This window comes from Artemia franciscana, chromosome 1 (genome assembly GCF_032884065.1).
Source record: "Artemia franciscana chromosome 1, ASM3288406v1, whole genome shotgun sequence".
Classification (NCBI taxonomy): domain Eukaryota; kingdom Metazoa; phylum Arthropoda; class Branchiopoda; order Anostraca; family Artemiidae; genus Artemia; species Artemia franciscana.
This window is the reverse complement of record NC_088863.1, coordinates 52684388-52699138: the sequence shown is the minus strand read 5'-3', so window position 1 is coordinate 52699138 and position 14751 is coordinate 52684388. Positions and strand designations below refer to the sequence as shown.

Below are 14751 nucleotides of genomic sequence, written 5' to 3'. Positions count from 1 at the left end.
ATATAAATAGCAGTGAATCAAGTTGCTGCTTCTTATTAGGAAATATTTGAAAAGCCTATTATTGATGTTTCTACAGACATATCTGAATATACAGAAATTGGAGAAAACAATGTGAATGTATCTGAACAATTAAATTATACTTTCATTTTAAAAGATTTGGATTCTTCCCAGTGATAGTTTCTTTATACGCAAAAGTGAAAGTAACACGATTGGACAGACCAAATACGCAAAATAATGATGAAGCTACTCTAAAAAATAGCGGATTTAATTTATTTAGAAACGCTTTTACACCTGCTGTAGCAGGTGGTAGAGCCATTACAATAAAACGAAATAACGCTTTTAATAGCGGTTTATTTAAAAGATTGAATAAAACCAAAGAAAGTCACGTGGTTGGTATGTATTTACCATTATCACGATTATTTGGATTTGTCAAGAAATTAATTGTGTTTTCAGAGGCGCTACACATCAAATTATATTGAAAAGAATTACAATTTCACCAATATGATATTAAAATCTTGAGCTCAAAATTTTAAAGTAGATGTAATACATCTATCATGGATGTTACCAGTATAACATCCCAGTTTAGCCTTAGCAACTCAATTAGAAGCCGGATTAACGAAGAAGGCGGGACAATTAAAAGCTGGATTAGGAAAGGGCAGGCCATTTGAATTAAGACGAGAAGCGTGTAATACCTATAAAAGCGAAAATAAGACGGATAAAGAATCAGGGTAGTCTGTGAACGCTATAATACAACTAAAATTGTTGTTGTTTTAAAGATCTGAAAAAGATAACAGTTATACGGACAACAATATGGTATTTGACCAAATGAACAATGATAGAATTGAAGTGGGAGTAAATTTATATAAATATCCACAACAAGATTTGAAATGGGATTTCAGTATTGCTGATGAAGATTATTCTAACGCTTATAAACGAATTTTACAGATAGGATATAAACATAAAAGTGTTGATAGTGGAAAAATTGTAAGTTACAATGGTTTTGAAACAGTATATTCTTTATTTCGTTTTGATGCTCAAAGCCTGAATCGAATATTTACCAAAGTGGATCAACTGCTGATACAGAAATAAACTTTGTATTAGATCAAGAACCACCTAATTCATGCAACATTAACAGCGTTATATTTTCAGAAATAAAAGCAATCATGGCGGTCATTGATAGTAAATTATACGTTAATACATAAATTATTTTCGACTTAGAAATTTGTTTAATAAAATTAGCAACTAATAAACGGAGAAGCTTTCAAGCAAAATGAAAATGGAAAATAGTTATAATCGAACTATTTGGAAAGACGATTTAGACATTGTAATAGAATACACGATTACAGGAATGAAATGTGTTACAGCTAAATATGGAAAGAAACTCGTTATCATTATTTATTTTAAAGGTGAAATGGTTGATCTATTTTTACCTAAGCGTTTTGATTCTAAAGCAGTTGATCTTGAAAAGAAATTAAAAAAATTAGACAAAGGTATGATTTTAAAGACTATTGAAAGAAAAAATAAAGACAAAATAAATTATTTAGATATTGATATCAAACTATTCACAAAATATTAAATTATTGCATTTTATCGGTAGCATAATAAAAATGGAATATAATTAAACTCTTATTTCACAAGATCTGTTTTGGTCTTAAAGCTCAAGATGGTAAATTGTAAAAATGTCGGATATTTTTATTTAAAATAGTGTGAAATAAATTAAAAATGGGGTGATCTAGGTGGGGTTTAGACCCTACCTAGGTCACGCTTGAAATGAAGATTGATTACCTAATATGGACCAGGTTGCGTTTCAATGATAAAAATTCCATTGAAATGTGACCTGATCCATATTCCATTCAGCATTGGAAAATTACGGAATACAATAATAGGGGATTCCCACAAATAGGAAAAACCGATGGTTTTCACAAAAACCATTGGTTTTCCTTTAGGTACTATGGGATTTCTGGGTATGAAAAAAGTTTCCGGGGACTCGAGCAAAAGGATGCAAAGTCCAAGCGGTGATGTCTCTCGGCAAAGGACGTAAAAGAAATTTTAAAAGATCGGATCTAAGCCGATATATAAAAAAAGAATTTGTAAAGGGAGATTTTATTGCTGTGCGGTACTTCTAATACCTAATCTAAGTAAACGACAAAAAAATCAAGCGGACTGCTGATAGCAAGACATTAAACTCTAAAAAATTTATTTTCATTTGGGAGGGGGAGAAGGCCCTTAGGTTCTCCTAAATATTCCACTGCTTAAAACTCCTAATTTGATTCAATTGAATGAACCCTTTGTAACTTATTACAGAGAAAACATATACATTGTGGGTTTTAACCATGTTACCAAATATTTACAGCTACTAATTATAACTTATAATTTATTTATAACTATTACCTTAAAGGCCCTAGAAGGTCAAGAACCAAAAGAGATCAACACTTTATTATTTGCGAAGGGGAGAGAGTTCAAAGAGCCCCAGCCATTCTGTACCCTTAAACCACACGAATTGAAAATCCTTACATGACTTTGAATTATTTTTTCAAGATTCAACCCTTCAATTCAAATCTAGCAATGAATCTTTTTAAAGTTAAAATTAAAGCTCTAAGTTCAAATTTATTTCGGAAACATCTGAAGCACATGACAAAATAGCACTATTTTGTTAATACTACTTTATTAAACTTTTTAATTCTGTGATTCTTACATCACTCTGTCACAACTAGTCTTTTTCTGCCTGTTGTAATGGTATAAGTGCTAAACATTCAGATGTAAATGGTCCGGCTATTTTCCAGCATGTACAACTTCTTATTCAAATGTGTCTTATGTACCTTGGTTGTTCCTGAAAGTTTTTTTTGTGATACAGCAATTTCATTCTTAAAAAAAATAAAGACTCTTATAGTCAAAAGCATTTTATAGTCCAATTACGGTTTCTTACAATGTAAGCAAAATTTTTGAGCATCTTCTCCTCTCATCAACTAATCCTTTGGCATGTTTTGTTGAATATCAGTTTGTTTTAACAGATGGGGTAGGTTGCTAGCACGTCCATCAAATTTTAGCTAAACTTCTTATTGAGGCTACTAAAAACGGATTTGAAATAAATATCTGAGCCTTAGACCTCTCAAAAGCTTTCGACACTGTTACGCACTACTAGGCTATCTTTTCCCTATTTACTCACGGTATAAACTTCGATGTTGGTATTAGAATTGTTTTGCAGATTAAAACTGACATGGGATTTATAGGAAATGAAATTCATGTGCGGCGAGGGGTCCTATTCTCTCTCCTTCTAGTTTTAAGCTGTTTATATTATCTGTCATTTTTAGTATCCCTTCCGATTTCTTTCTTAATCAAGTAAATATTTCTTTACAGACGAAAAAAGGATTTTCCTTACACGTTTCGACAGTAGCATTTAAGCTTCACGCGATTGACTTCTCTTGCTAAACTATTTTCGATTTTTAGAGATGACTCAGTTTTGTTTCTTTCTGGTATTTACCCTATTTTTCATAGAAAAAAATTGAATTCATAGAATTCAGTTCGTCTTATTATTTCCAATTTTTCCCTTTGTTATGGTATCTGCCCCAATGGTATAGGAATTGAAGCTTCATTTCTGTTTACAGTTTACCAGATATCAGATCAAAACTTAGAGCTTGTTACCCTTTTTTTTCTTAATTACCCTTTAGTTTTTTATTCTTTTCTTTTGTCAAGGTTGTTTTTTTTTCTTTTATATTCTGGCTTATGCTTCTACTTTTCTTTGATGTATTCATCGGGTTAACAGTGTCCTTTCTTGCTTTGTGTTATTTCGCTGTATTCTTTCTTCTTTATTTTTAAACTCCACTGTTTTGTTTTTTTAATTATATATATGAGTACCTAAGAGTCATCAGTTAGTTCCTCTGAAAAATCTACCATACCGTCTTAGACCTTTCAACATGTCTAGTTTTATAGCTTTTGCATACTTGACTCCAAACATTACGAGGCTCGAGTATCCTAATCTACTTCTAAAGCATTTAATCAAATTTTGTCAAAACTATTATTTTTTTTTTTAAAGAGCAAGAATGAATTTACCTCGTAATCCTACTTTTGAATTTACAGTGCATCAACATCCGTGATAACAATACTATGCGCAAAAGTGAAGTTACCACCTGGTCAAATTTCTTGTCACCTAATATAACCTCTTCAAGTTCATTTTTTTCTAATTTAAGCTTCAAACATTGCTTTTCAGACCTATTCTTGCACCCTAAAGCCTTAAATACATAAAATTCTGTCATTTCACAGAAAAATTTCATCTAGGATACTCAAATCATATAATACTGTGTCCATAATAGCCTTCGTTGTCTTTCTTAGGAGAAAGTTCATCAACATAATCCACTTCAACAAGGACAAAAAGCAATCAAAATTAGCTCCTGATTCCAGATTACCCAACTACTATCCTCATTTTCTTTATATTGACTTTATTCTACTTGAGAAAAAAACTTAAAACTCCGTATAGGTTCAAAGCACATATCAGTTAAAACTCGTCTTTTTAGTTGGTATCAAGGAAGTCTTCCTGTATGCTCTATTATCTTCGGTAAAACAAAATTATTAGAAAACAAAAGGTTTTTAAGTGATGCGTGTTCTGGTCTATAGGCTAGCTAAAAAGCAACAGTAATAAAAATGAAAAACCAATGTCCATTATTGATTTTGATTATACCACGGGCTTTTTCTGGAAGAAAAATCACTCATCAATAAAAAAGACTCCAGAATAAATTTCTGATAGCCACACTTCCTTTTACGACATGATAACTTCCTTGTAAAGAAATAAAAATGGATGTCTAACCTTAACCTAGCTCCTCTGTTAAATTGAAAAGAAAGTACTGTTTTCTTTAATGAGGTATTTATACTCTTTCTAGTCTTTGTACTTTTTCTAATTAAACTAACTGTAATATGTTCAAACGCAATTTATAATACTAAGCGGCAAGTTTTAATACAAACAAATTGAACCAATTCTACCAAAGTTAAGGAATCATAAAGGGTCTATGGTTCTGATCGTTTTGACGATAGAGTTAATTTCTTCTCATTCATTTAGATGTACGTTAAGCAAGTTTTGTGCAGTGCCCCTTTTCTTCTCAATAAAAATACAAATATTAGTCTCAATTTTACTGGCTACAGATTTTGAAAAAATATTTTCCAAATTTTTTACTTTCATCCACAACAGGATTGGAAGATGTTTCTCTTTTTATTGATCTGTTCAGATTTGAAATATCTTCCTCTACTGCAGAAACAAGTTCATTTGGATGCAAATTCCTAATATGTTCATGACAATTACTTTGACAAGAGAATATCTTAAAGCATTTATCACACTGCCAAATTATGTTGGTATCTGAATGAGATATCTCAACGTGGTTAGATGCATCGATCTGTATTGTAGGAGATCCAATGTCACAATAATACTCGTCTTTCTCCAGACCTTGGGATAACGGTGCTTCAATTCCAATCTTCATTCGTTTCCCAACTCTAGTTCCCACTTTCCTGAGATCTTTTTTCATATCTGTCTCTGCAGCAAAGCCATTACATAACTTTTTATGCTTGTCCAGCATACTTTTAGTCCCTAAGCCCAAATAGCACATATCACATTCAAAGGCTCTCCAAGGCTGATAATGGTTCACTAAATGATTCACAGCATGCTGCGCATAAGAAAATTCTCTATCACATCTTGTACAAGTGTATTCACCCTTAGTGTCACTGTTAGCATTATCAAGCCCCAGTTCCTCCCAAGAATGCCGCAAGTAATGACACTTAGCACCATAATAAACCATTTCCAAGTCGCAAACTGAGCATCTGACACGTTTAGTAACATGAGTAGTTCTCGAGTGTTCCTGTCTTTCTCCTATGGAAAGGAAAATTTTCCGACAGACACCACATGGGAATACTGGCGTTGAAGCATGACTAGTCATCAAATGAAACTTAAGGTTTGGTTTTGTGTAATAAACTTTATCACATTCAGTACAAGGGTAGGTATCTACAGTTATTTTGTGAACAAGAGTTCTATGGTTTGCCATGCTTCCTTTTTTCAACACTTTCTGACACAGATTGCACTTAACCGAATCTTTATTGCTCAATTTTTTGGCGTTGATTAAAGTTTGCCGATCTAGTGTCCTAAAGTCTGTATAATTCTGAACATTATTCTTGCAAGCATGTCTTACATGCCATTCCGAAAGACGCCTGCTGGTTGATGGGAAACAACAAACTGTGCATTCAATTTTTCTTTCTGGAAAATAATGGCCTAATATATGGTTTTTCATTTTGTGCATACTATCCAAAGATCTAGAGCAAATTCTACATTCAATATTATTTACATCTGTGACACACCAACTATTCAGCTCATCTTCAGCATGACCTAGAAAATGCTTGATAGCTTTTGGTGAAGGAACATGTTCATCACAGAATTTGCAGATGATTTCATTTTCTCCTTTGGCTGAATCGTATTCAATACATTTTTTCATATGAGCATTTAACTTGTTTGGCCTATCAAACTCTCTTTCACAGTTTTCACACTTGTGCTTCTTTGAATGAAACCTGTGCAAGTGCTGTTTCATCAAACGCTTTAAAACCCTTTTCTCACATTTTTTACAATCTTCTAACAAGCTAGGATGTAACTTCTCATGTTCGTCCAGTTCAAATTTTGTCTTAAAAATTTCATCACACTCTTCGCAGGCTTTCACATTGTCAGCATGATGTATCATATGCAAGTCTCTGTCATATTCATTATCGAACGTCTCGTTACAGTAAGGTCGTGTGCAAACAAGTGACATCTCTCTATCATCACTAGAAAATGTAAAAGCAGAGTCACTTATATGCGCAAAATCACCAAGATCGTATTCTTCTTTTTTTGTAAAAAACCAAGACCTTTCACTTTCCACATTATCTTGTTCATCTTCACTATCTAGAAGACAAAAAAATAATAATTAGTTAATTTCCGTATAATATGTTAACAAACAAAACAAGTGTCAAAAAAGCCAGGGAAGAAAATCTACTTTGATCAGCCACATGTTCCATGATTATTTATTGTTTCTTTCAGGGATTGACAAACTTATCAGCGAATTTCAAACGAGAGAGGTGCTGCAGGGTATAAGTTCCACCTTCTTTTTTAAGGTCAATCGTGTCACTAAACTGAACAATTAATTTATTTGTGGTTAAATATGTGGTAGAACCAAAAAAAAACTAAGTTAAGCTACACATGCACACTCCAATAAATAAGAGGTCTATCTCTGGGAGTTTTTTTTTCTCCAGAGTTTCCAAAAAATGAAAATTCTAAAACCCATTTTATTAATATAAAAAATATCATGTTTAACATACTGTTTTAACCACAGTAACGGAACGGAACCACAGTAACACAGTAACGGAAGAAATGGCAAAAAATACCATTTTTTAGCTATATGGCTCTCCAGAATAAACTAATTTACAGAACACATGTAAATATTATCAAGAGCTTACAGAGGAACATTAAGCATGTTTCAACCAGCAGACGATTTATGAATGAACCTTGAACTTACTGCAAAACTCACATCCTCCAACTTTTCCTTTTTTTCAAATGGGGAGGTCAAACCTTTAGTCGAGGTCAAAATTTTTCTTCCTGCCACAGGCCATTTTTGTCCTGTGGTGGCGCAGTGGATTTGACCTTAGCTTGGTAATACGGGCCCAGAGATCGAATCAAGCTGCTGGAATGCACTGCAGGGCCGACGCAGGGACTTTAGTAGTCAAGAAGCGTCGTTAATTCTTAAATAAATAAAAATAAGTCCCATGTTTTCAACAATAGAAATTATCATGGTATCCTTTTTATATTTCCCAGCCTTTCCATTCCAGAATAAATCGATATTATATATATATATATATATATATATATATATATATATATATATATATATATATATATATATATATATATACTAGCTGTTGGGGTGGCGCTTCGCGCCCCCCTCAAGCCCCCCCGCGCGCGTAAGTCGTTACGTGCCATATTAGTTACGCGCCATTGTAGCTGTGTCCCTGTGTCCCACCTGTGAATAGAGATAGATATAAATATATATTTTTAACTACGTAAAACATGCGCATATACAACATTCTTCGCTGTCCCATTGTCTGTGCATATAAATAGCATTTATATTCCCTGTGTCCCGGTCGTCATTTGTGTCCTGGTGTCCCAGTTTGTATTTTCTCTTTGAGTGTCCCGGTCGTCATTTATATTCCCTGTGTCCCAGTGTCCCGGTCGTCATTTGTGTCCCAGTGTCCCGGTCTGTAATTTCTATTCAAACAATCCCTGTGTCTCAGTCGTCAATTATATATCCCGCCTGTGCCCCCGGCGTCCCCGTTGTAGTTGTGTCCCTGCGTCCCGGTCGTCATTTATATTCCCGGTCGTGATTTGTGTCCGGGTGTCCCAGTCTGTAATTTTTCTTTGAGGTTCCTGGTCGTCATTTATATTCCCTCTGTGTCGGTCGTCATTTGTGTCCCGGTCTGTAATTTATCTTTGAGTGTTTTTTCTTTTTAGTTTTTTTTAGTTTTTTACATTTTTTCAGTTTTTTTTCTTCTTTATTTTTCAGCGTCACTATGAAGTACATATCGCCGAACCTTTGTTTTTTAACTTAAATCTGGTAGGCATTGATGACCTTATCCAAGTCAAAATCCCAATTGCACTTGAGTTTTGTTGATGGTGATTGCTAATCAAACATTCCCTGTGTCCCCATCGTCATTTATATATCCCCGTTGTCCCCGTTGTAGTCGACATTTATATGTCCCCGTTGTAGTTGTGTCCCTGTGTCCCAGTCGTCATTTATAGTCGACAAACATGACGTCAGTCAACACACAAACATGACGTCAGTCGACACACAAACATGACATCAGTCGACACACACGTCCCAGTCGTCATTTGTATCCCGGTGTCCCAGTCTGTAATTTCTCTTTGAGTGTCCCGGTCGTCTTTTTTTTCTTTTTTCTTTTTAGTTTTTTTTTTGTAGTTTTACAAAAATCTTTTAGTTTTTTTATTTTTATTTTTTTAGTTTTCTTTTTCTCCTTCAATTGTCAGTTTTTTTCCTTTTTTTAGTTTTTTTTTCTTTTTCAGTTTTTTTGTTTTTTATTAGTTTTTATTTTTTTTCTTTTTACCTTTTTTTTAGTTTTTTTCTTCTTTTGTATTAATGCTAAAGCCAACATTCGAACCTGGAACCTCTCGGACCTAGAACCTCGGACCTTCTCTGTGTCCCCGTCGTCATTTATATATCCCCCTGTGCCTTTTTTTTGGTTTTTACCTTTTTTTTTGCTTTTTTAGTTTATTTTTTTCTTTTTTCTTTTTAGTTTTTTTTGTAGTTTTTACCCTTTTTTTTAGTTTTTTATTTTTATTCTTATTTTTTTAAGTTTTCTTTTTCTCCTTTATTTTTCAATTTATTCCTTTTTTAGTTTTTTTTTCTTTTTTAGTTTTTTTTAGTTTTTTACCTTTTTTTAGTTTTTTTAGTTTTTGGTTTGTTTTGTAGTTTTTACCTTTTTTTAGTTATTTTTATTAGTTTTTAGTTTTTTTTCTTTTTTAGGGTTTACCTTTTTTTTACTTTTTTTAGCTTTTTTATTTTTTTTTTTTTGTAGTTTTTGTAAGGTTTGAACCTGGAACCTCTCGAACCTAGAACCTGGAACATACCGCGTTACCAACTCAGCTACATCAGCTTGTATACTTTCGTTTTTGAATTGGTATATGATGAAATAATTCAGACGTCATATGCGGACAGACAGACAGACAGACATAACCCACAAACAACTTATTTTTATATATATAGATATATATATATATGTATATATATATATATATATATATATATATATATATATATATATATATATATATATATATATATATATATATATATATATATATTTATATATATATATATATATATATATATATATATATATATATATATATATATATATATATATATATATGTATATATGTATATCTATATATATAAAAATAAGTTGTCTGTGTGTGTGTGTGTGTGTGTCGACTGACGTCATGTTTGTCAACTGACGTCATTATAAGGATTGAGCTGTATGCGTCATGAAGTTGTTTGTCGACTGACGTCATGTTTGTCAACTGATGAAATTACATACCCAGACACCGGGACACAAACGACGACCGGGACACAGGGAATATAAATGACGACCGGGAACCTCAAAGAGAAATTATAGACTGGGACACCCGGACACAAATCACGACCGGGCCACAGGGAATATAAATGACAACCGGGACATAGGGACACAACTACAAGGGGGACGCCGGGGGCACAGGCGAGATATATAAATGACGACCGGGACACAGGGATTGTTCGAATAGAAATTACAGACCGGGACACAAATGACAATCGGGACACCGGGACACAAATGACAACCGGGACACCGGGGCACAGGGAATATAAATGACGACAGGGACACTCAAAGAGAAATTACAAACTGGGATACCGGGACACAAATGACGACCGGGACACAGGGAATATAAATGACGACCTGGACACAGGGACACATCATTAGAATAATGAGGTATAGATCTGAATACGGATTGTTTTTCCCATGGACAATTATATGTTGCATGTTCAAGAGTCAGTAAACCTGACAATCTATTTATATGCACAGGCAATAGGACAGCAAAGAATGTTGTATATTCGCATGTTTTACGTAGTTAAAAACATATATATATATATATATATATATATATATATATATATATATATATATATATATATATATATATATATCTTCTATCTATATATATAAAAATAAGTTGTCTGTCTGTGGATGGATGGATGGATGGGTCAGGTGACGTCACCTGAAAAAACTGGATCAGGTGACGTCAAAACTGAAAAAACTAAAAAAGGCAAAAACTACAAAAAAACTAAAAACTAATAAAAAAAATAAAAAAGCTAAAAAACTAAAAAAACTAAAAAAAGGCAAAAACTACAAAAAAAACTAAAAACTAATAAAAAAAAATTAAAAAGCTAAAAAACTAAAAAAACTAAAAAAACTAAAAAAAAGATAAAAAACTAAAAAAACTAAAAACTAAAAAAAAAAGGAAAAAACTGAAAAATAAGCTAAAATAAAGGTAAAAACCAATAAAAAACTAAAAAAAAACTGAAAAAACTAAAAAAAGGCAAAAACTACAAAAAAAAACTAAAAACTAATAAAAAAAGTAAAAAAGCTAAAAAACTAAAAAAACTAAAAAAACTAAAAAAAGGTAAAAAACTAAAAAAAATAAAAAATATAAAAAAACTAAAAAAAAGGAAAAAACTGAAAAATAAGCTAAAATAAAGGTAAAAACCACCGGGACACAGGGAATATAAATGACGACCGGGACACAGGGACACAACTACAACGGGGACACCGGGGGAAACAGGGGGATATAAATGACGACCGGGACAAAAAAACTAAAAAGAAAAAAAAAAAAAACTAATAAAAAAACTAAAAAATCTAAAAATCTAAATAAGCTAAAAAAGAAAAAAAAGGAAAAAAATAAAGGAGAAAAACAAAACTAAAAAACGAATGTATATACAGACCGGGACACCGGGATACAAATGACGACCGGGACACAGGGAATATAAATGACGACCGGGACACAGGGACACAACTACAACGGGGACACCGGGGGAAACAGGGGGATGTAAATGACGACCGGGACACCGGGACAGGGAATGGTCGATTAGCAATCACCATCAACAAAGCTCAAGGGCAATCATTAGAATCATGAGGTATAGATCTGAATACAGATTGTTTTCCCATGGACCATTATATGTTGCATGTTCAAGAGTCGGTAAACCTGACAATCTATTTATATGCAAAGACAATGGGACAGCAAAGAATGTTGTATATTCGCAAGTTTTACGTAGTTAAAACCATATATATATATATATATATATATATATATATATATATATATATATATATATATATATATATATATATATATATATATATATATATATATATCTATATTCACAGGTGGGACATAGGGACACAACTACAATGGCGCGTAACTATTATGGCGCGTAACGACTTACGCGCGCGGGGGGGCTTGGGGGGGGCGCGAAGCGCCCCCACCAACTAGGTGTTGGGGTGGCGCGAAGCGCCACCCCAACAGCTAGTATATATATATATATATATATATATATATATATATATATATATATATATATATATATATATATATATATATATATATATATATATATATATACATATATTCACAGGTGGGACACAGGGACACAACTACAATGGCGCGTAGCTAATATGGCGCGTAACGACTTACGCGCGCGGGGGGGGGGGGGGGGCTTGGGGGGGGGGGGGGCGAAGCGCCACCCAAACAGCTAGTATATCTATCTATATAAAAATAAGGTGTCTGTCTGTGGATCTGTGGATCAGGTGACGTCATGTTTCTGTGTCGGCTGACGTCATGAAATTAGTTGTCATTTTTGTTATGACGATGCTTAGTATATTGTAAAACACATTAATTTGGTTAATAATATACCATTTAAAACACCAAAAAGAACATGCTGGAGTAGTCACTCGGTGAGAGAGGGTGTCAGAACGGAGAATGGAGGTCCCAGGCTCAAATCCTGGTTAGGCTAAAAAAGGTAAAAAACTAAAAACTAAAAAAAAAACTGAAAAAACTAAAAAAAGGCAAAAACTGCAAAAAAAACTAAAAACTAATAAAAAAAAATAAAAAGGCTAAAAAACTAAAAAAACTAAAAAAACTAAAAAAAGGTAAAAAACTAAAAAAACTAAAAAAAACTAAAAAAAGGAAAAAACTGAAAAATAGAAGAGAAAAAGAAAACTAATAAAATTAAGAATAAAAATAAAAAAGATAAAAACTAAAAAAAAAGTAAAAAGAAAAAACGAAAAAAAACTAAAAAAGCTAAAAAAAGGTAAAAACCAATAAAAACTAAAAAGAAAAAAAGGAAAAAAACTAAAAAAATTTTCATCTAAAAAACTAAAAAAAAAACTAAAAAGGTAAGAACTAAAAAAGAAAAAAATAAATGACGACACTCAAAGAGAAAGCGAACAAAAGGAATGTTCGATTAGCAATCAACAAAGCACCGGGACACAGGGAGTATAAATGACGACCAGGACATAGGTAAAAAAAAAACTAAAAAAACTAAAAAGAAGGTAAAAACTACAAAAAAACTAAAAAGAAAAAAAAACTAAAAACTAATAAAAAAACTAAAAAATCAAAAAATCTAAATAAACTAAAAAAGAAAAAAAAGAAAAAAGGAAAAAAATAAAGGAGAAAAACAAAACTAAAAAACGAATGTATATACAGACCGGGACACCGGGATACAAATGACGACCGGGACACAGGGAATATAAATGACCATACATAAGCTGACCAGGACATAAGTAAAAAATATAAATGACGACCGGGACACAGGAACACAACTACAACGGGGACGCCGGGGGGCACAGGGGGATATAAATGACGACCGGGACACCGGGACAGGGAATGGTCGATTAGCAATCACCATCAACAAAGCTCAAGGGCAATCATTAGAATCATGAGGTATAGATCTGAATACGGATTGTTTTCCCATGGACCATTATATGTTGCATGTTCAAGAGTCGGTAAACCTGACAATCTATTTATATGCACAGACAATGGGACAGCAAAGAATGTTGTATATTCGCAAGTTTTACGTAGTTAAAAACATATATATAATATATCTATCTATATTCACAGGTGGGACATAGGGACACAACTACAATGGCGCGTAACTAATATGGCGCGTAACGACTTACGCGCGCGGGGGGGCTTGGGGGGGGGGGCGAAGCGCCCCCACCAACTAGGTGTTGGGGTGGCGCGAAGCACCACCCCAACAGCTAGTATATATATATATATATATATATATATATATATATATATATATATATATATATATATATATATATATATATAGCCACACTGTGAAAATACAAATTCTTTCTAAAAGTCTGACTTATTCAGATCTCTTTTGGCCAGTCATCACCTGCCTTCCTTATTTTCAAACCGTAAACGTCATTGTCCATTTTTGTTCATCTTTACCTCAGAAAGTTTCTTCCACGACGTTTGCTTTAGCAGTTCAGATTCATGCATCATCTCATTTCATTTCTTAAGGCGTTAGAGACAAAAAAATACGTCTTTCCCAGTTTCAAACCACACATCACTGTTCAGAATTTCGCTTACAATTCAATGTGATTCCCGCTGTCGTTTGTTCCATACCCTTTTTCTTTAGCTGCTGCGATTGTCTAGAAAAGGTTACCTATTTAAGGTATTACGTCGAAAGTGATTTTCACCCATTGTGAATTTAATGCCAATGCCCTTTGCTTTAACTGCATTTATTGGTCTAGTGTTACATGATGGTCCAGGTTGATGATTTGTTAATTATTCACGTGGTGGAACAAAAACTTGGGTGGGACAAAAACACTTGTAAATTTCCGTTCTTTGGGTTTATCTCTGGATAAATTTTTCATACTGATATATTTTTTCATTTTCATAGATATTTGATTACTAAGCAAATCCAATTTCTGCACCGACTGTTTACCAAGGTTCAAACTTTTGACTTTCTTATTTTAAGTGTTTTTGATTTGTAGTAAATCCTTGTTAAAATATACAAATATTTGGCAATAACCAGTTTTCTGTTCTTTAAGCAATTTAATGTCTTTTCATATGTGTCTTTTCAAAGATATTTGATTATTGAATCAAATTCGATTTCTACTAGGCTTCAAACTTTT

General features: G+C 33.0%; 1 protein-coding gene across 2 annotated transcripts in view; it reads right to left on the bottom strand.

Moving 5' to 3' along the window:
• Nucleotides 1-2587: 2587 nt before the first annotated feature.
• Nucleotides 2588-14751, bottom strand: part of LOC136031278 (PR domain zinc finger protein 15-like) — a 32214-nt gene continuing 20050 nt past the window's right edge. For both annotated transcript variants that reach the window (XM_065710723.1, XM_065710731.1), the window contains one exon: nucleotides 2588-6907. In XM_065710723.1, the coding sequence (XP_065566795.1) occupies nucleotides 5121-6907 (1787 nt within the window). In that variant the 3' untranslated portion in view covers nucleotides 2588-5120. The remainder of the gene's footprint in view (nucleotides 6908-14751) is intronic.